Source organism: Varroa jacobsoni, unplaced genomic scaffold (assembly GCF_002532875.2).
Source record: "Varroa jacobsoni isolate VJ856 unplaced genomic scaffold, vjacob_1.0 scaffold_1063, whole genome shotgun sequence".
In the NCBI taxonomy this organism is placed as follows: domain Eukaryota; kingdom Metazoa; phylum Arthropoda; class Arachnida; order Mesostigmata; family Varroidae; genus Varroa; species Varroa jacobsoni.
In genome coordinates, this window is record NW_019213965.1 from 455,912 (window position 1) to 481,212 (window position 25,301).

The window sequence follows — 25,301 nt, forward strand, 5'->3', positions numbered from 1 at the left end:
ATTTTATTTGCGAGGTCAAATTTGAACGGCTGAAGTGAATGGGTTGTGTCAGTGACAGTGTGCTCGCAAAATGTCGGCGAGATAGGTCTCAAATGTACTTTGTACGTGCTCAGCGCTAGTGGCTACGCAGCAGTCGGGAGACAGGGTACCAGTGTATCCCACAGTTTACCTATTATTAATTGTACAGACCATTCTGGCTGGCTGTTTTCAGCCTATTCTGTTGAATCGCCATCATCCAAGGTAGGTGTTTAAGAACAGGTATACAAACACAGAAAAGACTTTTTGCTTGAGCTTTGAGTGCCTCTTTTTACTTGTGTCGTACACATCTACTCATTGTCTATGCCGTAGTAACTACACCGAGTGACCATCCGGTTCAGCCTATACGTCTACTGTTTCATATCTTTACGTATTAGGTAGTCTGTATATACATATGTCATCTTTGAGAATAATACCGTGCATCGCCATGTACCGACTATTTTGTTGATTCCTATTCATGAACTAGACAGCCTCTTTGTACGATCCTGTTCTTTTCCGCGTTAAAGCTGTGGCCTTCCTCTAACAAATATTCTAATTCTTATATCTCACCAAACGTTTGATCATGTTCTTGGCCAGGCAAAACTATGCGCCCCATATAGCAATCTTATACTAACTAGGAAAGGCGCGCGTTGCGTTCTCCGGAACAACGAACAAAAACTCAATGACGCCGAACTAGGTACTAGCCAGAGCGACAGCGTTAACAACTACAGCCAATAACAGCAGCGAGAAAAAGGAAGTTGCTATTCTTTACGTGTCCTTTTGTCGGCCTAGCGCCCGGTCTATCCTTAGCTAAGTCCTTCTTTCCGTTCGTACACTGGCTGTCGAAAACAACTCCAACTAAAACAATACTTAGTGCCTCCCGCTGCTGTAGGCGGCTGCCGGCGACGGCGACGCTGCCAGCGGCCTGTCAATCATATTTTTTCATTTTCCGAGAAAAAATTCTCTTCGAGTGAATAGAAAAAGAGAACGAGCGAAAAACGAAGCATGCGAGTGAAGATGCGGCGAGAAAAGCGGAGAGAGCTTAGAAAGGAACAAAGTGGGACTGAAGTGACTGCTGGGTCGAAACATACGTTGGGCCAGATATGGCAGGAAAAGTGGAACGAGCGGGGAGAGAGTGAGTGATATGAATTGCGCGCAGAACGAGAATATGTTGCAGAAGAACGACATCACAGGACTCAGCACAGCCTCTCAGCCCCTGGGTAGCTTACAGGCGAAGCCGTCCGCCTGTGCCGATTATGGTTTTGGTGCTGTCGCCGCTGCTGCTATTCTTGGTAGTTGCCACCCGAAAAATAAAACTCTGCCGGGACGTATAACCGACGTAAGAGCCGTAAGCTGCAGCCATTTTCCGAGCATTTTCATACATTTCTTGTCCGCAGCGGCATCAGCGACAGCAGAACTTGCAGGTGGTGGCCGGCCAGCCAGCTCAAATGGCTGAGTTCGACGGCTGCTGGATTCTTCGTCGAGTGAGACAATGTGAATGCGTGGGGTTCGTCTCTGAGTGACGTTGTCCCGTGAGAGTCTGCGCTGAACGCGCTGACTGGGAAGGGCTGGGGCAGATGAGAAGAGATGTAAACGCCGATGACGAGAAAGACGAAAACAGAAAAGAAGTGTTTGACGTTGACGAGTGATGACAGCTTCTGAGAGAATTTGGATGCGTGGCCAAGACCAACCTCTCACGCTCAATACGCGCTGCTTTTCGTTCTGTAGCATCTTCACGAGCAACAGCTTCATAGTCATTTGAAGCTTTTTGTGATAGTCGCGGAATCTAGACGAGAAGCCAAGGAAGACACGCTTCGTCCGATTTTAAGGTTGATATGCGGGCCACAGGCGTATACAGCTACAGGAACTAAAGTCGGCGTAACAAGGAATTAGAGGGATATTAAAATACAGGGAGAAAAACAAAAAAAAAGTATAGCCCTCTGGTTTAGCAATCATGTGGGGCGGCGTGCGATTACTAAATAACAACCTTTCTAGCATCACCTTGGCCGCGCTTCGAAAAATCCTCTGTCTGAGCAGAGGTCCCAATAGCACGTTTTAACAGAAGCAATACGTATGCAATAGTTTTTGTCTGGACAGCAGTAACAGCAACAGCAGCAGCCAAGAAAAAGCTCAAATCTTTATCGTAGCAAACGTTAGTTCTATTCTTAATTTTCGTGTCGTCTTCGTAGTACCCCCTTCTCCCCTTTTCGGCGTCGCTCTGCGTTCAGTATTCTTTGGTCAAATAGAAATGCATAAATAAGCCACCGAATTTTATGACTGTTTGGTCGATTCGCACTCTTCCGAGAGATCTGATTTTTTTCGTTGACCGCGACGACCCGTGAATTTTCCCGGTAGTATTCTACTTGCGACGTCTGTGGTTGTTGCTTTTGTTGTCCTAGCGAGAGTGATACTGACGGTTATAAATCGAAATACGACTTTCTTCCGCGAGCTTTCTGCTTCTTTACTAGTCATTCCCCCTCATTAGAGATGCACATTAACGGCAGGAGGTCGTTATCTCCTTCTAAAGTCGCCATATTAGCCAACTGATCCTAGAATGTACCCAGAAACATTATACTATTTAACCGCTCCGGCGACACTGTACTCTTTCTAAGAATCGCTTAGAACGAGCAGAGGCATGTGGAAACATGCAATGCTTATTTGAATAACCTAGACCCAGAAGATGGTCCGGTAGAACTGATCATGCATCGGCCATTTCGCTTGGCCTGCGTTGCTTGTTGTCACGTGCATTCTCTTCCCAACGGTTCCCCAGTAGCCTGCGGATACTCTCTAGGACCTGATGTTCCCGTGTTACTAATACACGAATTTCTCGATTGTGGAGGTACGTACCACGTTTGTTAATCGAAAAATCCCAATTAGTGTTCTATCACGATAGCAGCAGCGTTGAAAAAAAAAGCAGCTAGGCGTGTGCCACCATTGATAGACAATGTATACCGCAGATTAAACATTCACTGATTGATATCCATGGTTCTGTCGCCGAAGAAAATATTCATTTGGCCTAACTGTTCTCGCAGGCCAGGGTGATTTTCAATTCGAAGATCAATTACAGTTTTGAGAACGCTATCGTAGAAAAATGTTCCAATATGGCCCGACTCGATGTGTTTCGGCTAGTTTATAATAGTTAGTTTTAGGAACTTTCTTTCTGCTGGACAGCGTTATTGTTAAGTACAGTTATTTTAAGGACCGAAATTTTCTGCGACGTAATTAAAATTGCCATTCGGACGCCTTAGGATCCTAATCCCTATTAGAGTCCTTAGGATCCAGTTAACTAGAAACAAATGTTGGAACTGCTGAGCTATAAGCAGTAGATTTTGGGTCGACTCCACAGCAAATCAACAGTTTTTCTATTGTATTTACTTTCCCACCCCTTTGAGGCGTCTATTAGTAAAATGAACAGCGTGAATCATTGTCGAATCCCGCCATGAGAACAGGCCGACGCAGGCCAATTTCTCGTTTATAAGTTGATACGAATATGTGACTACAGTCTCGTACTATAGATCAACAATCAAGCAAGACACAAACACGCGTTGTACTGCCGAAGCGCGCGGCGTCCTCTTTTTCGGCCGTATTAACTGTAGTCAAAGAAAAACAGTCAGTAAAAAAATCGTCTGAGGCCACGATAAATGTTTCTGGCACTAACATTAATTCAACATTCGACTGAAACGTCTATATACAACTGTAGTAAAATGCATAGTCAGTGATTATCTTATCGTTGGGCTGGCCTGCTGTGCCATCGAAATGTATACATGAAATTAACTAGCAAGTGGCTATTTCTAATAGTTTTTTGGGTAGACTGCTTCCTTATTTCAGCCCGCTTATCTACCCCTATAGCAGTAGCAATGGGAGATTAGCGTAACTAGTTTAACTCGGCATTAGGCCGAAATGATGGTGATTGTAGCGGAAGTGAGGCTAAACCATCGAAAACCAGTAATTTGATTCAGTTAGAAAGATCCAGTCGAATCGCGCGTTGGGGTGGCACCCAGTTTAGTCACACTGAAATGAAGACCGCGACCGGTGGCAACCATCTTCACTGATTGAGTGCGCCCAAACTAGGATCGCTGAATAACGTGACGTCCAGGCTCATCTGGACGCTACAACGAGATGGTTCACTTTCATCTCAATAACCGCCCCATACGCAAACGATACGACAGCGACCTAGAGCTTAATGTGTGTTCGGCACCCGGTTTTCGCCAAATTTAACCCATTTTGCGACAAACTGATCCGAGCGAATGTAAGAAACCTGACCGTCAGATCTTTTGCAGTCTGCATTGTCTAGCGTCTGTAAGAAGATATGTATTAACCACCTAGACAGTAACTAACGAAACAAATTTTGTTACATTGTTTTTACGCTTACTAACAAATAGGCCGAGTGCTATAACAGGCAAGTTCGATATCTCTGTATTTCCCGTCAATAGCGACGACAACGCCTTTGAAACACGACCAAAAAGTCTGATAAACAACATCGTAAAGTGGCTTCGGACTTCGTCGCACAGCTTAAATATTCGCATAGAACAAGGGATTAGTGATGAGAAGAACAGCGATCGCGGCCCAATATGGCCGCAATGCCCTGGCTTCACGTAGCAGATCGTAATGAACCATTTTTGCTGCTGCTGCTGCTGTCGCCGCCGCCGCCGTAGTCATAGAGCAGTTAACCAGTCACCGAAGCAGGCGGCTATAAAGCCGGCCCATTCAGTTCCACTATCGCGCACCTCATTATCAGTTCTTGTCGATATGCAACAGCTCATTCTCAGTTCACGGTTCACGGCGGTCGTCAGTTAGCATTGAGGACCGCGGCCGTGATGGCGTACAATTACTGTAGGCACATTTACAGCAAGGACCGCTAGCGTCGATGCAATGCACGGCTGTACACATCATATAGAAACAGACTGCTTGAAACGATCGTTTTTAGGAAGTGTTACGTTTTCTACTATCGCTGTCATAGTGATTATCGCTGCGACTGGCGTTGTCGTCATTGTTGCTGATAGTAGTTAGATCGTCCGTTTCAATTAGACGCATAGAGCATCTAGGGCTTCGTGAGCGGATATCGTCGTGGTTTGGCGCCGTTGTCGTCACCAATCGAGCAGCATTGCTGGACCGGATCAGATATATTCAGAGCTACAATAGTTGGCCTTTGCTAGTGGCTAGTTCTGGTGACAGCGAGAAGTGTTCAGCCAGAGGCTGGTACTCGTCTACAGAACAGAACAGAACAACAGTGGAGTCGCTGTCGTTCTGTGACTGTGGCGTCTGTGTAAGCAACGAGTGTGACTACTGCGATCACAACGGCAGTAACAACGACGCAATCTTGACGCTTGATGTTGGCTCGAATGATGTCGTTTCTCGCGGTGCCTGTAGCTGTGCTACACTAGACGAGGTTTTAATTACGTCCGATTATCTCTCCCTCTTTGCCCGGACACTCGCTAGCCCGTGCGCAGTCTGATGGGGTTGTTTTGCTGCTAGTAAAAAGGGGGTGTGTAGACGTTTGTTGACGAGATGTGGCTGAAACGAAGAGACGGCGACGCTGTGCGGTTGGGCCAAGCCAGTTTCCCTGTCCTAGTGTCGAAACCTGGCCTCTGCGTCCGGCCATTCTAGTTATGTATTTCAATTGACCAACAGCTGAACTAGATGCGTTATCCAGTGGATAAAAGATCTTTAAGAGTTTTGACGAGATGGCCAGGAGAGAAGCATTAAACCTAGACGAAAGAACACTCGTGAATGCTTACGCAGGAGTCGACATAACGAACCAGGACATTTTTCGAGTATAGCTAGGTCCAGCTAAATCGTTCTAAAATGCGATCCAGACACCGCCTTGACCGTAGTTAACTATCGGTTAGTGCTATTGATGCCGATTAACTAATGGAACAAGTGGAAAACCGCACAGTCCAAGACGACCCTTTCCTATTGACAGTCAAAAATATGAATGTTTCGACAAACGCGTAACATCTTTGCGGACAGAACATATAGCTCGAAGCGTGCCAGCTTCACATATCGGTGCGCGAGTGTTATATACTGTGTACGTCCCGTCCCAGCAGTGCACCCTGGCCAGCTATCGTTATAGGCGCCGCCTAGAATGTAAGCGTGACATACCGTCTCATATTTCGATGACACGATGGATCTTGTCGAATCGGCCCTCCGTCGTCTGTCGCTCTGTGTGCCCCCGTTCCTTGTGTCACTTATAGGCTTCTACATTCGTCCATGCATCCTATGCCGGTTCCGTACAATAGCATCATATATATGTATAACTGCAGACAATTGTCGTCTGCGTAACGACTGATGTGTTGATACGTCCTCGATGTGTGCACCCCATCGTGTTGGCCATCGACATTGGCTTCGATGGAAATTGTAGCTGTTGCGGCAGCGCTGGTGGCAAAGCTGCCGGTGATGGCGAGCAATATTGTACGTGTGTAGATTAGAGCCCTCTGTATAGAAGCGCATCGTTGGGCTCGACTCGATTCAGCGTCTTATTCTTGTTAACTCAGCTCGCTAAAAGGAAGGCGGCAGCGAAGTGGAGCACGAGCGTAAGAGAGTGCTCGCGCGCTCCGGGACCGCAGAAGCTATGCTCTACTCTCGGAGCGCCGTTGCTTGAAATGGCTGTTACTTGCAGGAGATTCCGCATGCTCCTGCTGTTCAGTTTGTCTCCCTCAGCTCTATGGGAGCCCCAAAGGACGACATGGGCGCATCAAGACCCATCTTCTCTGGTAGTAACCACTGGGTGAAATGGGAGATGTCTGTGTGCCTGGGCAAGGCTGCAATCAGACAGACCGACCTAAAGCCATCGACCCGGCCATGCGGATCCGACGCGATGTACAAACACTGCGGGAGAGCGCTGTGATGCACTACTTCGCGCATTAGACCGAAAAGGAGTCAGACGATCTGCATGGAACCCACTAGGTACGTGATAGCGAGGTCGGACATTGCGAGAACAGGCGGGAACATTCGTTTCGCTGCTGTGTGGTGCGATATGGGGTGTCGCTAGAGAACGGCCATTTCTATTGCTCTGCATTTCCGTAGCCAAGCATGAGTCTCTGGCATGAGCTGAAATTAACGGTTTAAGTAGAGGGGCCCAGTGACATCGATTTAGACAACCGTTACATAGAACATTGAACCTGTTAATAGGCGAGAAAGGTCGCTGCTGATTCTTTTGCTGATCAACGCCTTGATGGTAAATACAAGTCCAGTAGAACTCAAACTGCTTGTTAAAGATGATGAACTTTGAAAAGGAAAGTTTATCTTTATTGTCACCGTAACTGCATGCAGTGTCGTTAGATTAGTTAGTTATCTGAAAAAGGAATATACGATGAGATGCTCAATCAAATTCGCGCATGAAGCCTCACGTGTGTTTAATCGAAGGCCTTTATGCTGTACTAACAAAGTGATTTCGAATGCTTGTTCACGCATCAGAACGTTGAAGACTGTATGAAAAAATTCTAAATATCAAATCTTTGCACCTCGCAGCAGTCTTAATCTATAAACGCGGTGCGTCTAACGGATTCGTTTAGCGACCGAAACGAAGCACTGTCACTCGGATCTGATTAATTGCCCTCCGACGTTAGTCTTAACCACTACTGAATCGATGTCAAGTAGCGCCGATTGGAACGAGCACTTGGGATGGCTGGTTGAATAGATAATGTATTAGTGAAGTCAGCCTGATTCGTATAGTAGATTTCTTCTATCTTATACCAAGCACGTCTTTCAGCTAGTGGCAGTCCGCTAGAGAAGAAAGTCAGTGAAAGCACAGCGAAGTTTGCTCAGCCGCGACGGGTGGATTCACCTCGCTTCTCGTCCTGCCACATCGCCTGTACTATAAGAGCAGTCAGCGTTTATGTGTCGAGCTGTCTACCTCTATGTTTATCCGTCGATGGTATGGACCCAGTGAGACATCAATGGTGACTATATTGACAGTGGTGGTCGTAGTTCGTGTGTGCATAACTTCTGCAGGCACGTTGGTGCCTCCTTGCCTCCCGCCGCTCCACTTGGCTTTGATTCGGCATTGGGTTGCGCACTTTTGCTTCACTCTCTCTACCCACAGTCGGATAGGAGTTCTAAGGATACTTTCCTCTCTCAACAAAAAGGATAAGCTAGGTAAAAACGATTGGCGAGCTGCCTGTCTATCTGCCCGTAGAAGGCCCTGCTACCTTGGCTGCGTTCTTGTTTGCTCTACAGTTGAGGATCAACTTTTCCTGCCGGGGTAGCTCTCGCGCTCCTTTTATCTCCTTCTCTGGCGCCGTTCCCGCTATTCTATCTCCATCTGTCTCCTGAGACCTCCTGAGCAGACACCTTTCCCAACAAACTGCCGAACCGTCGATGAAGCTTAGAAGGTTCAATCTAATTATACCAACGAACAGAGTGAGCTGCTGTTGCTGATGCTGCTAACCTAGCGGAACTATTCGGAAAAAGTGGCTGGCGACCGCTGGCGCCTCCTTATTTTTCTCGGTCCCGTTTCGGTCGTCAATCCTATTCTCCGCCATTGCTTACATGTTTCCGGCAGCTTCTATCCTATCCAGAGCTGGAGTTACTTTACTGGGATTGCTGTCTTAGTATGTCCTCGACCTGTAAGCGGCAGCGAAGAAGCACATCCTCCTGAATTTTTGAACAATGCACTCCCCCTTTAGACAGGCCCCAGCTAGGTAGATCTCCATTGGAGGACCCCAGTTACTCCAGTCCCGGCTGTTTGCTGCCCTCCTGTCCTATCCAGGACTAAGCCGTATACCGCACTATTCGTTATTCCGCTACTCAAGTTCTCCCACCTTCTTCTGCTGTGTCTAACCGATAGGAAAATGTCATGGGTCTCGACAGGCGAGATTGGATTTTCATTTTGTCCAAACTCTTCACTGTACCGGCGTCTATCCGGTTTCTTGAGAAAGCCCTGGCCATCGTAACGGTACCATCATCATTGCAGCACTGCCGTTAGCAGCAGTAGAATTACCATCGCAATTGCAATGGTCGTCACCAGCTTGCTTGTCCTCAAACTCCAAGACGAAAACTCGTCGCACACAGGTGAAAGCCGTCCGTCTTATACCGTTCGCTTCGTTTTGTCGTTCATCTCTACAACAGGGTAGCTTGACCTATAGATCCTCTATCTGTTGTAGTCCTCTTTTCCACAATATCGTCACCGCAAAAGCCCCTAGTGCTCGAAAGCAACGACGCTACGGCCGGTGAGCCGCCCGCCGCCCGCCGCCGTTACTTCGATCTACCAATCTCCTGGTAATGTAAGCGACTTTGCCCTATAAGCCATGGAGTTTGGATGTTCATATTGAGCTCATGGTCGTCGTCGTTGATATTAAAACGTTAATTGCCCGTTAAATTTCCATCAATCACTGTCACGTTGCTCGAATATTTTTGTGTGCAATCATCAAATACGGTGAAATACATCGTGTGAGAAAGCAAAGACGTGTGGTAACACTGTGTTATATGCAATCTGTCAAGTGATATGAACCTATTTAATTTCATGTAACCGTATGACGTAACTTCCCTAATCCCACGTCTTGGTAATGGTTTTCATGGCTGTACTTGAGGCATGATGTTATGGAGAATCATTCGTACAAAGATATATTGTATGACGCATTGAAGACTTAGTAGCAATAGTTGTTAGACGGTTAGAGTTTCAGCCTGGAATATTATTTTGTGTTACTGACGTCAATCTCATTAGCCGATCGGTTTCAGCCCATGAAGCATTTGCAAGGACAATTATCAAAGTACATCGGCAAACGTCTGCACCGGCCATAAGCGTTTATCCAACGTCTAGCCTACAAGCAACTTCGATCAGTTCTCCAGCTGATCTCCAGCTGCTTTTCTATCGTATTTATCCCTTAGAAAACATATCCTTGTAGTGCATTCAGATAGGGCATCGCTTGGTGTTATTGTGTCTGTCGCATGTAGGGATTTGCTATCCCCAGCCAATACAACTAGGATTAAGCCACCATCACTCCTTGAGCTTCACTTTCTTGTATGGGACGCTTTCAGAGGTACGGTGTCCTCCTAATACCCCAGTCGCAACGCGCAGCTATAGTAAAACATTGATAACAGTGCCTCATTAATGTTGAACCTAAACTATCAGGCGTCGATAACCTAAGTAGGCAAATAGGTCACGACTGCGTCCTCATAAAGGAAATTTTAAATTATAAAAAGGGAAAAGTTGAAGATGGCTTCGTCTTATGAGTTACTTTTGGACTAGTACAACAACAACCGCTTATCTACACAAAATACATTGGCAAAAATGAAAATCTATAGAAATTCGGAACTGCTAAATGCTTCACGTTTTTCAGTGCCAAACGCTCTTGGATTTGGGTTTGCAAGGTTTCTCCTGCACTCTGAATACCCAAGTCAGCTGTAGATCGGATTTCTTAGAAATACTGCATCATTCTTACGGCGACATAGCCGCGTAAGTTTATGAACGTCTTCTGTATATATGCTGCTCGGAAACATCGTAAGAATAGTAGGTCAAAGTTGACCAGTTATTTCCATTTTTTTTTAATAATAAGCCGAATCAGTTCAAAGAGGTCCTTAGGCTCACACCATACTCCTTCAGGACCAGTTTTGGTGATGTCTGTCGCTTCATCTTGTGTTTGCAGTCGGTCGCCATATCTATTAAGCTATCACGCGGCAGCGTCAGTTGAAGGCAGGCGGGAATGAAGGCCATGAAGCTAATCAAGCAGAGACGAGCTTGAAGAGGCCTCTAAGTGGCAACGAGATAACGGGTCCTGCTGGTTACTGCTGCTGGACTACCGTTTCTGTCATAGACTGGTACCCGTAGACAACGTTTCACGAGACACGAAAGGGCCTGCAAAGATGCTACAAACGAGGTTGGCTTCGAGATCATCGCCGTTAAAACGAGCTAGGCTGGCGGCCCGGGTAGTTCTGGGGGGTTTGGAGTAGGACGAAGTCTCTGAACGATAAGTACGGATACACTGAGATCTAATAATTGGGGGAAGCATAGGCCAAAAACCAGGCGGCGGTGCAAGCACTCAAAGAACTGCATGGCTCCTGAAATAAAGCAGGCTGACGGAAACAGATAACGCACAGATAATGAATAAAAAGCAGACGGTTAACTATATAAAAGATAAGGTGACGCTAAAATGACTTGAACAAACAGCCTTTTAAAATGAGTGGGTGGCTTTAGTAGGCAACGATGCATAATGCGTCCAAGCAGCGTAAAAGCTTCCTCCGTTTGTTTTAATTATGAAGCTATTAGCTACCAATATAATAAAAGCTAAAGGTTAGATACAGTGTAACTGATTTTTTTTTTTTTTATATATTACACAATACATGTTTTTTCAGTTGCCATATTTTGCATTATTATTATCTATTATGCAACACTTAGTGCCGCTGAATTGTCTGAACGCATTTATAAATAATACAGTTGTCTATGATAAGTTCTATACGCACGTTATCTTTTAACGTCAGCTATATTGCTCGCCAGACCCAGCGGTCCACCTAGACCGACCAACCTCTCCAAAGTTTTGGTCGCTGTTGAACGTACCATATTGCTTCGTATCACAATGATACTACTGTAGTCTACTTGGCTGGCTGGCTGGCTGCCTGCCTGTTTATTCGGCCCGCCTGGCTCTGGGGTGAAGAACACAGCTAGCGCGAGCAATAGTCGGTCGCTTGCTCGGGATCCTGCCTGCTCCAAGAGAACCAATAGTCGAACCAAGCTGATCCGTGCTTAGCTTGTGAGAGATCCTCGCTTGACTCGCATAGTGGGGAGGAAAATTTATGTGGGGAACAACTGTAGTCCCAAGGCGCCTGTCTCCTTCGTCCGCGAACCGTTCAGATGGTGCCGTTTGCTATGGAGTCACTAAGCAGTCAAGACAGCGAACAAGCCAGGCGCTTTGGGCGGCAGCGCAACGCGATAGCTTCGTTGTTGTTCCCCCGGTAAAAATTGTGAGACTCCTGCACTGTGCTTGATTCTCTGGGTTTTTCTCTTTTCTAAACCCTGAAGGATGCTGTGCACTATAGGATACAGGAGGTGCTTCGGCTGGCTATAACTAGCGCGAAGACAGACGAAGTTCAGTGGGCTAAGTAAAATTAAACGCAAAATCAAGGAACTTTGCTTAGCTGTTTTCGTACGATAATAGCTACTAGAGCAAGTCGCTTGCTTTAGGCCGTTTTGAGTATTTGCAATATATAACGCAATAAAATAAAATATATATGCCTTTACTTTTGCAACTCTTTGCATTGGAATCTATAGGAGAATGTATTAATGAATTAATATTTTTGGCGTTTTTCGTTCATTATAGGGCTACGTAATGGACGACATCGAGCCGGGAGCCGAGGATGACAACAGCCCGTATAGGCGGGCAGTGGGTTCCGCATGGCAGTATCCGAAGTACAACAACTCTGTAAGTATCTTACTTACTCTGCAGTAATATTGGATACCTTATAGTTCTGCCGTCGTTAATACCCTGTAGTACTGTCGTACTACTTAATGCGTACGTTTCATATAAGCAGGTGAGTTTGCTATGCAAGTGCATACGTGGCTTGCTACTTCGCTGTTAGTACACTCTACACTCAAGTTCATTTTCATCCTTTTTCAGCAGTTAGCGCACAATATAATCTCCGGTCAACAGGGAGATACAGGTCTTAGCCAAAAACTTTAGGGCTTTGGTTCTGAATGTCGATCTATGTCACCGTCGCCAGTACCGTCAACGAACCTGGTTTAATGGCCGGTTCTCGTTCGTTCACTCGCCCCTTCACTCATGTCATTTCTTTTGGAGGTGGGTTTATTGCTGGACACAATGCGATCTGGTTTGGTGCACAGTATCCGCGATCCTCCCCCGCACACACGACGGGCTCGACCTTTACGTCTCAATTCCTCAACATCCCTTTCATCCTGTTTATTTCTGGTGTGTCTGTCTGTTCTTGAGTTCCTTCTTAGTATGCCTCGACGTGAAGAACGGGTGACCACCATTGCCACTGGCACTATTACCCTCCCCGTTGGGCAGTCGGATAGAATGTCAAGTACACCGCTGCCCTGACCTAGCAGCAGTGTCAAGTCGCGACTGCTGCTGCTTTTACCGCTGCCTCACAATGGGTCGTTACCCGCCTTGGCTTTAGCTGGTTGAAGCGACTGAGACTGTGATGGCTCTTAGGCACAGTTTTCTCCTAGTGAACTGTACGTCGCTCGTGCTTTGCCTGCGTATTTGCTCGGCCGGTTGGTTGGCCTGTGGGGCCGAAGTGCTTGTTCGTTCGTCGTCGTCCTTTTCTCAATGGACGATGGCCGCTGCCGGAGGGGGCGAAAGGATTTTCCTCCTGTCCTCTTGCTCCGTCTCCTGCGTCTACTGTTTCTGCTTCATACCTAAGCAGCCACAAGCGTTTGTCAGCCAAGCTTTCCCATTGCTAGTTCACATCAGCCCATTTGTTTCCCGTTCGTTTTGCTCCGGTTTGCGACCCGGGTAGAGAGCAAGTCGCGTGCCCCATCTCTGCGCTTGGCCCCTGTAACCCATCGTCCAGTAGCACCCGAGCATGGCGTTACTTTCGGCAACATCAGCAATTGCGCGATGGCTTGTTTTCCGTTCATCCAATCTTTACTCTCCACCTCTTTTCGATATAGAGGGGTTCTCCGCAGAGCAAATGCTACATGCAGAGCATGTAGTTATTCTACATAAGACATCCTATGACGGGCTAACGCCTAACCGAGTAACAGCGGCTTCAATTACGTAGCAATGACAAATTTTCCAAAACCTCGGGACCTTCTGTCTCCACAAAATTTTCAAGAATATTCCATTTGTCTTTTCTTTGTTTACCCAATGCGGTTTTGATTTTACTGCTGCTTGGCGCGATGTATTGTTTAGCAAAATCCATGGACATATCGACACAGCGTTATCTGCAATAGAGTTTACCACTTGCAACCGAACACTTGCGTCGTCGATCTGCTTGCTCCTTTACGCGTTCAACCACCCTTCAATGGGAAGGTTCTGGATAGATCTACGAGCGCCAGTGTCGTGCCGGTACGTCCTAGCTACCATTAGCACCCCGTACCATTTACCACTATTCCATTGTACAAGGTGCGCATTGCTTCCCTTGTCTCTATCCCTTCCACGTAGAACGAGGATGAAGAGTGGTCGCCAGGGCGGCAGCAGCGCCCACCACTCACCAAAGCCTACGCAGAGGCAGATCTTGCCCCGGCGTCGCTGCTCCTTGCCTGCCACCGACCGCTCACATGTAGTACGGAGGACTATCTTTGTGAAGTGGGGGGATGTGGGTGGGTTTCGGGAGTGCTCGCAGTATAGAACCCCAGAAGGGGATTTTCCTTGGGTGTATATGTGGGAGACCAGAGCTTGGTTGGGTGGTCGAAGCTCTGCTGGTGAGAAAGAGGTTCCCTCATGACAGTTCCCCCCATTGCTGCCACTAACTCAACTCCCGACTAGAAGACGCCCCCTAAATCCCTAACTTTCCATGAAGCTTCGTGGGGTTCTAAGCGAAGCAGGGCTGCGGAGTCGGGGATGGAGCGGCAAGACGCCGGGGCGGCGGGAGGGGGGAGAGTGGAAACTAGCGAGCGCGCTAGTCAGCCAACCCCGAGCGGAGAGCAGCAGCCTCAGCAACGATGGAGTCTGGCTGCAAGTGACAGGCAATTTATAGTGGCGCCCTCTTTTCTCCTTTTTCCTCGCAGTTTCTGTTCTCCGCATTTTGCTCAGCAGCACTCTCTCTTTCTTGTCCGAGGACACGACAGGCTCAAGGAAAAGAGACTATGGGCCGTAGAGAACTGAAGAAAGAGAAAAAGTGAGGAGAGTGGGGTGCGCAGGCCCTGAGGTTGAGTTGCCGGGCAGTTCTAGGACTGATGGCTCAGGCAGCAATCGGCCAGTGTAATAGTGAGCGAAGAAGCGACCGGCGGGTCAGCTAACCCCAGCTAGCTTTAGGCACAGCAGAGCTGTGTTGGGCTGGGTTGGGTCTGCGCTACTTTCTCGTTTCTGCTATGGCTGCTCCGGTAGGCAGTCAACGGACCAATGAGGCAGCCTGGTAGGCAGATTCCCCTCAGCTCCTCGCAAATTATATTTCCTTTCCACTGTTCGATGACGAAGGGAAGAACTGTAACACCAGCAGCAGCAGCAGCAGCAGCAGCAGCAGCAGCAGCAGCAGCAGCAGCAGCAGCAGCAGCAGTGGCAGTTACGATGATAGCAATGACGATAAAGGCGACGGCTGGATAACAGAACCCTAAAGTCTGCACAGGCGTGGCAGAACATGGTGAATCCTGTAACTTTCTGCCAATGTACGGAACTATACGAATATATAGAAGCTCCAACGGGAAAAACAGCAGAGGAATTACTATAGATATGCCTCAAGTGATTTAGCTGACGAAGACTGAAGTTTGTCAGCTGCTACCGCGCTCCCCAAGCCGCTTTGCTGCTGAAAAAGAAGCCGTTGGAAATATGGATGCTAGCTCTTTTCAGTAGTGTTTTGGTAATCGATAGTTTGAGTTCGTCCTACACAGATGGTACTGGATTAAGGCGCCTTACACCCAGAGGTATAGGTTCGACTCGCATAGTGAGCTAGTAGACCTGAACTATTCTTTTCTTTGTTCTCTCGTCACTGTACATTGTTTTGTCGCCGGCATCAGAACAACTAGAAACTTGGTAACAAAAATTAAAAAGTCGGATTTTCTAGGATGCTTTATCGAAAGATTGCTTGCACACAATGCACAGAAAAAAAAAAAACAAAATTGCGCCGTAGCCATTTTATTAGTTTGTTGGTAAGCCAAAATGGAGACCTGTATCTGTCATTCAGCACTTTTTTTTCCGGTAGATTCGCACAGGAGTTGATCCTCTTTATTCATTTTTAGTATCTTCTATTATTACTGCTATCGGAAAAACTCTAATTTGAGTTTTTTTCTTAATGCTACTAGCTTTTGTCGTGCTCATCATAGACAGTTTAAGAAATCCATCTAATTTAAGCCATTGTTGAGTCATTTGCTATTGTAAACTGAGAGTGCGTCAATGATGTTGCTATAGCTTTTTGCCGCTGCTGCTACAGTTCCTGGTACCAAGTCGCCACTTCAAACGACTGGGAAGTTCAGTGTGACTTGGCCTTTAGTTCTCCCCTCCGTTATTTCAGGGTTTTAGTGGTGGGTGGGAAAACGTCGGACCTTTCTAGCTTTCGATTCGAAATTAGCTAAATCAGTCGGCAAGCACCAAATGTAGCAACGATTCTCGCTACCGACGCCACTGGCGACACCATGCGCTTGACATGTAGTTGTGCTTATTCTATAACATCAACAGGCGACGTCGGATTGGTTTACGGATGGTGCCACATAGCGTATTTCTTCCCACCACCGTTGAGGCTGCCTGCTGTTTGCCGCCCCCTCAATATATCTTTCTTTCTAACGACTCTCCTTATTTGATGCAACATCATTGGCTTTGTTTGGTCATACAGCGCGAGCCAAAACGTCGCGGTGCGATATCGCGCGTATTCTGTATTCGCTCATCGGGTGGGCGACAGACAGTTGTTGGCGGTTGACAACCGCAGCAGCTGAAGTGATAGGAAAAACGAAGTGGTTATTGTTATGTAGCAATTTTACTGCGGTTGCAGGTATTAGCTAGATCCGGCAGGTCAACGCCTTGAAACCGGTCTGTTGCTTGATGTCAGCTACGACGAACTGGAACCTCACATGCCGGTTAGGTAGTCCTAACTTGAACGACTATCTATCTGCAAACAGCAGGAATAAAGCAGGAAGTAGTATTTTGCTTCAAACTGTTACCGACATGGCGACGGTTGCTGGTCGCTACCGTCTGCGAATGCTTATATCTGCTTGGCTCACCAGCTCAATTAGATCAGATAGCAGAAAATTGCCGACATCGCTCAATGACTGACCTCTTGCCAGTGACTGGCTTTTCTGTGGCATTATTTCCCAGTGTATGCAAAAGGGGCTAGGGGACTTTTTCTCATTGACCAGACTCATTCATCGACGGCGCTTATGCAGTCGTTTTATTAGTCTTGGTTTTATGTTGTTATTGGTACCGTTGAGTATTCGCAGACTTCGCCTATGTAAAGCTCATCTGAGTCGCGCAATAGCACTAGTCTGTATGGTGCTGCTGCTGGTGACCGTGAAGTCGATGGCGTCGAGCAGCTTTCTTGCGTCGCCGCGCTTTAATGCGTCATTCTATCTAACTCCTGGCAGAATCGAGGCATCGGCACAGTCGTCAGCGTCGGCAGTAAGAGTTCAACAGAACTACGTTGACGGAGAACTCGGTGAGACACACTCACCAACGGTCACTGGTGTACACGTTGAGCATTTAAAACGCAACAAAAGCAATAACTGTCTAAGGTTTTAGCCATGGTAAGGCCGTCATCCAAGTGGCCCTCTGTCTGGGCGCTGTCAACTGTCAGGCAGACTGGCAGCAAACCCACCGGCGAGCTAATCACGTTCGGTCTGTCCTTCCGAGGAAATGCTTCAAGCGGCCTTTTCTGCGTCTTCGTATTCGAGTCGAGTCGAACTAACTCACACAATTTACAGTGGACTATCGCTCTGTAGTATGAAAGTGGTGGTCGCGTCTACTGCTGAACAGTTTTGTTGTTGCCGTCTTTCTCTCTATAATATCTAAGATTCCTTACCTATTCGCGTTGCACCGAAAATCATAGCGTAGAGCAGTTGGTGAAATTAGCGGCAGCGTCACCGTCACTCTCTCGCGTCCCGTTGTCGAGAAGGAAAAGGAGAAAAAACAAATCTACTTTTTTCTTGTTCTCGGCAGAGGGAAACGAGACGTGCGACGGTGGCCAAGAAGGGAACGGAGAAGCGGAAGGAGGGGGACGGCTAGAGTAGACCTCGAGGGGGACGTAAGCATGCTGTAGAAGGCCCTGCTACGGCCGAGATCAAGTTAGAAGAGGCCATGACGGACACGTCCCACATACTGACTAGCTGACTGACTGACAGACAGGGAGATAGATAGACATAACTAGCTGCGCATACATTTACTTATCATACTTATCACATAGTAAGCAGGCACATAGTGCCCTGGGCTACACATACAGATAGATGCATAGGTCTAGGTCACAAAATAACATGCAAGGACGGGCTTTCATAAACTATGGCCGCGCGTCATGAGCTCAAATGTACGAAGTTGTAACGCCAATGTTTGCTAGCCAAGGGAATTGAGGACGCTGCAGCTGCAGCAGAAGTTGTCAACAACAAGATAAGCATGACTCTCATTACCAGGTTATTAACTGCTGTTGCTGTAGAATGCTCAAGCCCAAACCAAATTACATAGCTACGCAAATAGTACAGACGTGTTGCAAACGCTTGCGGCGTCCCATTGTCATACGCTTGGGCGCCATCTCATCGGTACAAACTAGCGAAACGAGACATTATTACCAGCATTCCGCAAACACTTACTAATGTAACTCACAGCGGCCGGGTCTGCGATCCGGCACTGTCGTCAACAGTCAGTGATCGGTTGACTAGGAGTCGGCAGCTGAGCGTCGCCGAGTGGCAGGCCAACCAAAATTAACGAACCAGGCGACGTGCGTCCGAAGAGCGAAGGCCAACGACGACAACAAGAAACGTGATAGCAAATGCTGCAGTTCGGTCTCGTGCGTTTCCGCGGTTTGTTCCAGTCGGCAAGCGGAGACAGGTAACGCAAGACAGGCGCCCTGGCATTTAGTTCTGACGGCCGGCCGGCCGGCCGCTGAAGGCTCGACTCGTCCGTACAATCAAAGCAAGCAGTTTTTCTACCAACAAGACGCAACAGCATCGAAACAAGCTGGGGCAACAAGACCATGCGATCGTGGCTGGGCACCGGCTACTGCTGACGCCAGCCAGGCAGCGAGCCTTTTTGACGTGCTGCCACTCTCTGACGCTTCAAATTATAGTTTATGTCAGTCATTCAAATTGTAGTGAGCGCCGCCGCCACCACCGCAGCGGCAATGGCGATGTGCAGCGGATACAGCAGCCGTAACGGCGGGGCCTCTAAAAAGGCTGCTGCTGGAGAAACGAGTCTTGACCGGCAGAAATAGATGAGAACATAACGCGCGCGCGTTAGGAGATCGGCGCGGCTACACGGTGAAATAGCCTGGATGAACAGACCCAGTCTATGCAGCTGCTGTCCAAAAGACAACAGCAGAAACAGGCAAGCGATCATAGCTAGCTTATGATTTGATCGTTGGCTAGCCAGTTGAACTGCCGTTCGTTGCGCTGGGTAAGGCCAACACAATCGCAGCCGCAACGGACGACAGGCGAAAGCGTTGCTGGACGACAGCTACCGCGATAGAGCATCTAACCAACCGGCAGAGGAACAGCAGCAGTAATGCAGGACACGGCACGACGCTGCGAAATTGATTGACCGTGAAGTTGTTACTGCCATCAAGCCTACGGCCCCAACGATAAAAAGGTAGAACTGGAACTACTAGCCGAGATGATGCGACGTCGAAGGCGATGAAGGGACTCGGGGGGGCATTGGGCTGCCTGTGTAAATTGGATAGCTGGCTATGAGGAACTTCGGCGTTTTTCAGCGTCGATAAAATTGGGGACTGCAACTGTACTGCCCGCGATCGATTTTACCAAAGAAGAAACGTGGAAAGTGGAGAACTGGTAAAAGATCGAGGAGTTAACACTTTGCTATAAGCCAAGAATGCGGTGATCAAATTGAATGGCTGATGGTGTGGGATGGTACGCTGTTAAGAGTCACAGGCAACATTGAGTTAAACCTGACGAGAAACATTTCCTCCATGAATCTTGCAGCTGCTCGTCAATGTAACGGTATTAATAATAGAAGCTTACAACTATTCGCGAGTAGTGGGCACGTAGACAGCGAATATGCATACCTTAAAAAGTTGCCATTACGTTCTATACGTCTCTAGGACCCCCTAAGACATTGGACGAAAATTGTATTTTCATTGAGTGACTTTAGTATATCTCATTGGCCATAATATTTATGTCTCTGTTTGTCTTTCTAGCGTCCCCCCTCACAGTCGATTGGATCGTATTGTTCGACGGGTGACGACGTACGCTCTCCGTCGGGGTCGGCCGCAGGGACCCCAGGACCAATTATGCCCCCGCAGCCTGGAAGCCAACACTCGGCCGACAACAATTCCGATGCTGGTACGCAATACATTTCGCTTTCTTACTTTTTTAGTCTAACGCCAGATCCCTGTTAATCCAGGTTAAACCGAGTGACCATCTCGCACGTCTGCGACATTGGAGATTGATAAAGACACCATTGTTGTTGCGGTTTTTGTTAGTATCAAAAGCAATTTTTTAAAATTAAAAGCTTCATAAAGATGTCGTTATTACAACTATACGGATGGAATTATTACGAAGCGGCTACTCGGTAAACCAGTTTTGCTTCCTCAAGATACAATTGTGAAACATTTTAGATCCCTATGTTGATTTTTCCGGCGGCATCCGAAATAAAAGCTCTATTCCTTTTTTTTTCAAAGAACATTTAGCAACGAACACTTACAGCTTTACGGTAGGACCTTATATATCTGCGCGTACTCATAGATTGATAATATCAAATTCCTGTCGAATCACTTGCCTCCCACCAAAGACAAACAATAAGCAAGAAATACATCGCGCTCAATAGGGAACACGATTCCACAACAACAACGAAAGGTCATAAATCACCAGCTAGTATCTCTTCACTCTCTACGAACTCTGTTCTATTCTACAAGCTTAAAATATCCCAGTTATATCGTGTCTCTCACGCAGCGGCCTCTTGAGCGGAGGCGCTTCAGCCGCTGATCTATGGGATTCGAAAACTAGTCTCGTCGATACCGAACACAAGCTTTCGATTTACGGTAGCCTGTTTTGCTGGAAGCTATCATAGGATCGGTGTATCTGCCGATACACATATATATACTCGCTTTTTATATATCTGCACATAAAACCATAAGGTACGCTACTTGATTAATGCTGTTGTCTCGGATGTGCAGCAGTAGCAACGACAAAGGCATCAATGGCGCAGAGGCCTGGAAGCAGTAGCCAGGTGGCACCTGCATAGGCCGTTCGCATATGCTGCTAATGTTATTGGCTGTGATCGCCATGGATCGCGCGTTCGAACAAATGACTGAACCCGGTTGCTGTGTCCTTATTGATGAGCACTTGAATGTCATTTCGAATCAAAATTGGCAACATAAACCGTTCGACTGCCCCTTTGATATGGGCTGTGGCATATCGTCCGATTCGGAACGCAGTCACTCCGTATCACCTGATGAAATCATCGAAACAAATTTGCTATAGTGAAAATAAATTTAACCTATACGATTTTAATTGGGATTGAATTACTGTTTGAGTTATAGAACTGTCTGTCCTACTGAACCTTATCCGCATATGTGTTTGCATCAGAGGCGATTTAAACTATTTTCTCTATTGCTGAAATCTGGGAGGCGGAAACCATCAGCGTTCCTTATACTACGAGGCCGCTAGACGTAACGTGTCATAGCTGGTATAATCATATAATGCAATTCCATATTTGATCTTATACCAAAACCAGACAATTGGTCAGTACCGTAACACTGTAACACACTATGATCACTCTATAGTATATAAACATGGCAGCGTGATTCATTACGGCTTTCGCTTACCCCGTTTTATTCATGGCGCTGACGCCAACAGGGCAGGTATAACAATGGGATATATGGGACGAGATAAAAAAAAAAAACAGGCAACAGGGCAAGTTTTGCCAACAGAGGTCCCGGACGAAAGTGCGCACGACCACTGTCAGGGTCAGACTGACTTTGATAACCGTGTGGCCCTGCTTATTGCCGGCCCACCTAAACCCGGGTCTGTTTTCCATTCTCCAGACCAAGATGTGCCTACCCTAAATTTGGTAGGAAGTGCTGCAGCCCTGGTCATCTTTTGTTGGAGCTGACGGCGGAGCTGCCCTGGCTTAGCCTGGCTTTGTCGGCCAACATACGGAGAGCAGTTACAAGGAACGACAAAGGTAGCTGAAACGATGGTATAGCAATGTCTATTGGAAGATTGCTGTAGACAACAACCCATTTTCCATCCCGGCAACACCTCACAAAGCCACCGCATGGCACTGGTAGACGTCGTCTCAATTCTACCCAGTAAGAATATTGGGTCAAGCTTAGTGTAAGCCCTCGTCGACGATAACAGCTGCGTCAGCCTATTCTGCCTACTTAATACTTGTGACTAAGGTTGTATATACACTGGTCTGGGCATTAGTGTTCAACAACTGGCTTGTTCCCTTTTGGCTACCGGCTTTAGAACTCACTTACATAGAAGCAATCTCGTATACTTAGAAAGATGAGTACTATACATGCACAGCAGTGGCTGATCAGCCAACTCTTTAGCATAACGTGGAGTTTTCAGGTAGCGCTGATATTTCGGTAGAAGCGAACATCTTATTAGTTAATATTACGTGCCAATACGAGTATGCGTGACACTCATGGTCGAAGCAAATAATCAAACACCACCATCACATCTAACTTCTACCACAAAATTGAAAACACTAAAAGAGAACGTGACGTTGTCGTAACAAATTACGTATGCCGCTGGCGTGATGATCAATATCAACCGAGTCGATGGATGCTCCGGTCACGTCTCTTGTAATAATTTGGTTTTCCCCTTTTCGCTCTAGACCGTGTCTCAATGCGTGTCACAATGCTCATGCATCAGTATTGCGTACGGGCGGTCGCTGTATATGGCAGATGTAGGCAGTGCTTTTGTTCAAGTAGTTTTCTTGATTAGCCACTTTTCCCAATACTACTGCAAGGTTTAGCATCTCGTAAACTACCGTTTCAAGGAAAATCTGAAGGACTCAAGTTAGACCATCGCCAGACCCAGCCAGCATAGGCCGAATCAGGCCGACGTAGAATTGCGTAAGCCTCATGTCACCTTATAAATCTACATGTTTTCCTTTTCGACCCCGCGCAGCTGTGATGCTTCACACCCGCCAGCGAAATCGTAGCGATGAACCCCAACTGTCCACTGGGCTATCGCAGGCCATTAACTCTTGGCTGGACCTAAGATGGCCCCACCCTCGAACAGTTGTTCGGTACGAAAAACCCGGTTCGGCCTCGCATGCTCAAACCTTTGTCCACGCGTTAGTGTATTCCCCGTCGGATTCCTTCCCCCCTGCCCCCGTCCATTCGAATCCCTTTGGCACGAATCAGCCGCCCGAAGCAATCAACAAACGACGAAAGTCTGCTTTGTCGCGCTGAAGTGCAACATAAAAGAGTCCTATTTCGAGTCGTTCTGTTCGTTTTCATTTTGGTTCAGTCCTGCATCTATTCCTGTATTAGAGGACCGCTCTGGCGGACCTTCTCATTTCGCCTGGTGAAATGCTGTTCACTCTAACACATTTCGGCTTGCGGTCACCGTCTCGCGCCCCTTTTGTGTAGTACCACGGCGCCTGCTTCTGCCATTACCGGTCAACCACAAGTCGACTGACTTTTAAGCCAACCATGATTTAGCATCGAATCGATAGGTGATTTGAACGGCTCGAATCAATAGAATGCAAGAAAAGAGATTGAGTCCGCTACTGTGGCTCGACTGCAGCAGCGAAAACAACTCTATACAGTGAACTAATACAGCATTCAATGAGCCTTAAGCGGCCTTCCTCTTCTGGCGGCTTGGAACGGAGTTCTGAGGCGACGAATAGTTTCAGAGCGACAATTTAGTTGAAGACGCCGCAGCTAGGTACATGCGACTGTATGAGAACGTAGACTGCAGCCAGAGAATGTTGCCAGCCCCTCGTACGGAACGGAATGAAAACTGACTATCGTTGTTTTCGTACGGAGGCTCTTCTCGCGCATCTCGACGGGCTCGTAACGCTCTCTGCTTGCATTAGCTGCTGGTGGCGTTGTCTTTTCCTGGCTTCGGCTTCAGCTTCGTTTTCTGTTTCTTCTTGTTTTCATCCCTTCTGAGCATCAGCAGCCGTAGTGGCGGCTTCCCCGCAGGGGATCACTTTTTGTCGTTTTTCTGCACCCCTTAGCCTCTCCCTCCAGCTTCTTTGGCTGCCTCCAGTATCTTTTTCTTCCTCGTCACGTTTCCCGTTGTACTTCTGGGTTGACTCAGGCAGCGGGTATTTGCGGCTACCAACAACTGCCTGCCAACGCTAGCTTAATTTCGCCTGCTTTCTCTACTTTTTACCGGATCTCTTCTTGGTCGCATTCGTCGTCTGACCTTATCGTATTCAGTGGATCTGGCGAATCTTTTTCATCTGTCTCTCACTCGTAGAACCGACCTGATGGTCTCGCCTAATGTCGTTCGCCCGCTGCTATTCCACACCGCCATTCGACTCATTCGAATTTGTTCTTTATTTGATCCGTCATTTTCGCCGTCGTGGTCGTCGTTGTTGTTGTCGTCATCATCCCATTCTGCACGGTCACATTTCTGTCGCTTGGCGAAATTTGGCCAGTCAACGAATTTCTTCCACACAGCGGCTGCTGGCAGCAAACTTTTCAGGCTCATATATACTGGCGAAAAGAAAACAGGCATGGTTCTATGTCGTCGGAATTTTAGCACGGTGTTCAAAACATCACTATGCACTGCGCCTGTTAATCCCCGTACTTGGGTCTGGGTCTCTCCTGAAGATACGCCGCTGTTCTAAGCCAAAAAGTGGCACTCCGGAAAATTTGTCGCGATGCTGAACCGTAATGCTTAACCTAGGATTACGGATGGAATTTTTACAGTCAGATGTTTTTGGCACGCAGCTACGATGCTACGAACACTGGAAGCACAATGGCGGAAGGAGAAAACAATTCTCTGTACCTGTATCTAGAGCTGTTCGTGTTTCCTCCAGGCAAAGCCACTTGACGCGGTCGGTTGGGTGGCTTTCGCAGAAAGTCGACTTCGATATCTCGGCCGCGGGTTCAAGTAACCAACGGCTCAATGCCGGTAGCCAATGAACGAAACACTACCTACAGACGAATAGATGAGAATCATTTTTGTCACGTTCGCTCAATATGTGGCGGCCATAACTCTGCCGACTTAAAGTTCTACTTTCGACAACTCGGCCTTTACGGACACCTCTTTCAAGCTGGTGGCCATCGAGAGATGCCAGTGAGTCAACTAGCGACCTGCTAACTTGAGACCATTCAGCATGAGCTGAGAGCATGGGCTTGAGACTATCCGCCCCTTCCTCACTAGCCGCTTGTCGAAATATGGGCTTCTGTGAAGAAGCGAGCGTTTTAGGTTGCAAAATTTTCCTTGCTGGCATAGCCACTGATAACTCGCTGGCCCAGCTCGGATCTAAGAGGACGCTTAGATCTAAGTGACCCTGAGAGAATACACGTCGCTTAAACGAAAAGCATGTTCCATTTGCCGATCTCTCAGGATCTTCTCGTGTACCACTTTTTCGCGGGGGTTCCCGCTG

The 25,301-nt window shown here is 47.4% G+C and overlaps 2 protein-coding genes across 8 annotated transcripts in view; one reads left to right on the forward strand and one right to left on the reverse strand.

The window, feature by feature from the left end:
• The window catches only part of LOC111266184 (transmembrane emp24 domain-containing protein 7), a 154,472-nt gene that overhangs the window by 61,123 nt on the left and 68,048 nt on the right, over positions 1-25,301 (reverse strand). The window lies entirely within an intron of this gene.
• The window catches only part of LOC111266183 (homeobox protein Meis1), a 103,398-nt gene that overhangs the window by 40,487 nt on the left and 37,610 nt on the right, over positions 1-25,301 (forward strand). For all 4 annotated transcript variants that reach the window (XM_022843427.2, XM_022843429.2, XM_022843428.2 and 1 more), the window contains exons 4-5: positions 12,270-12,371; positions 19,915-20,059. In XM_022843427.2, coding sequence (XP_022699162.1) covers positions 12,270-12,371; positions 19,915-20,059 — 247 coding nt within the window. The remainder of the gene's footprint in view (positions 1-12,269; positions 12,372-19,914; positions 20,060-25,301) is intronic.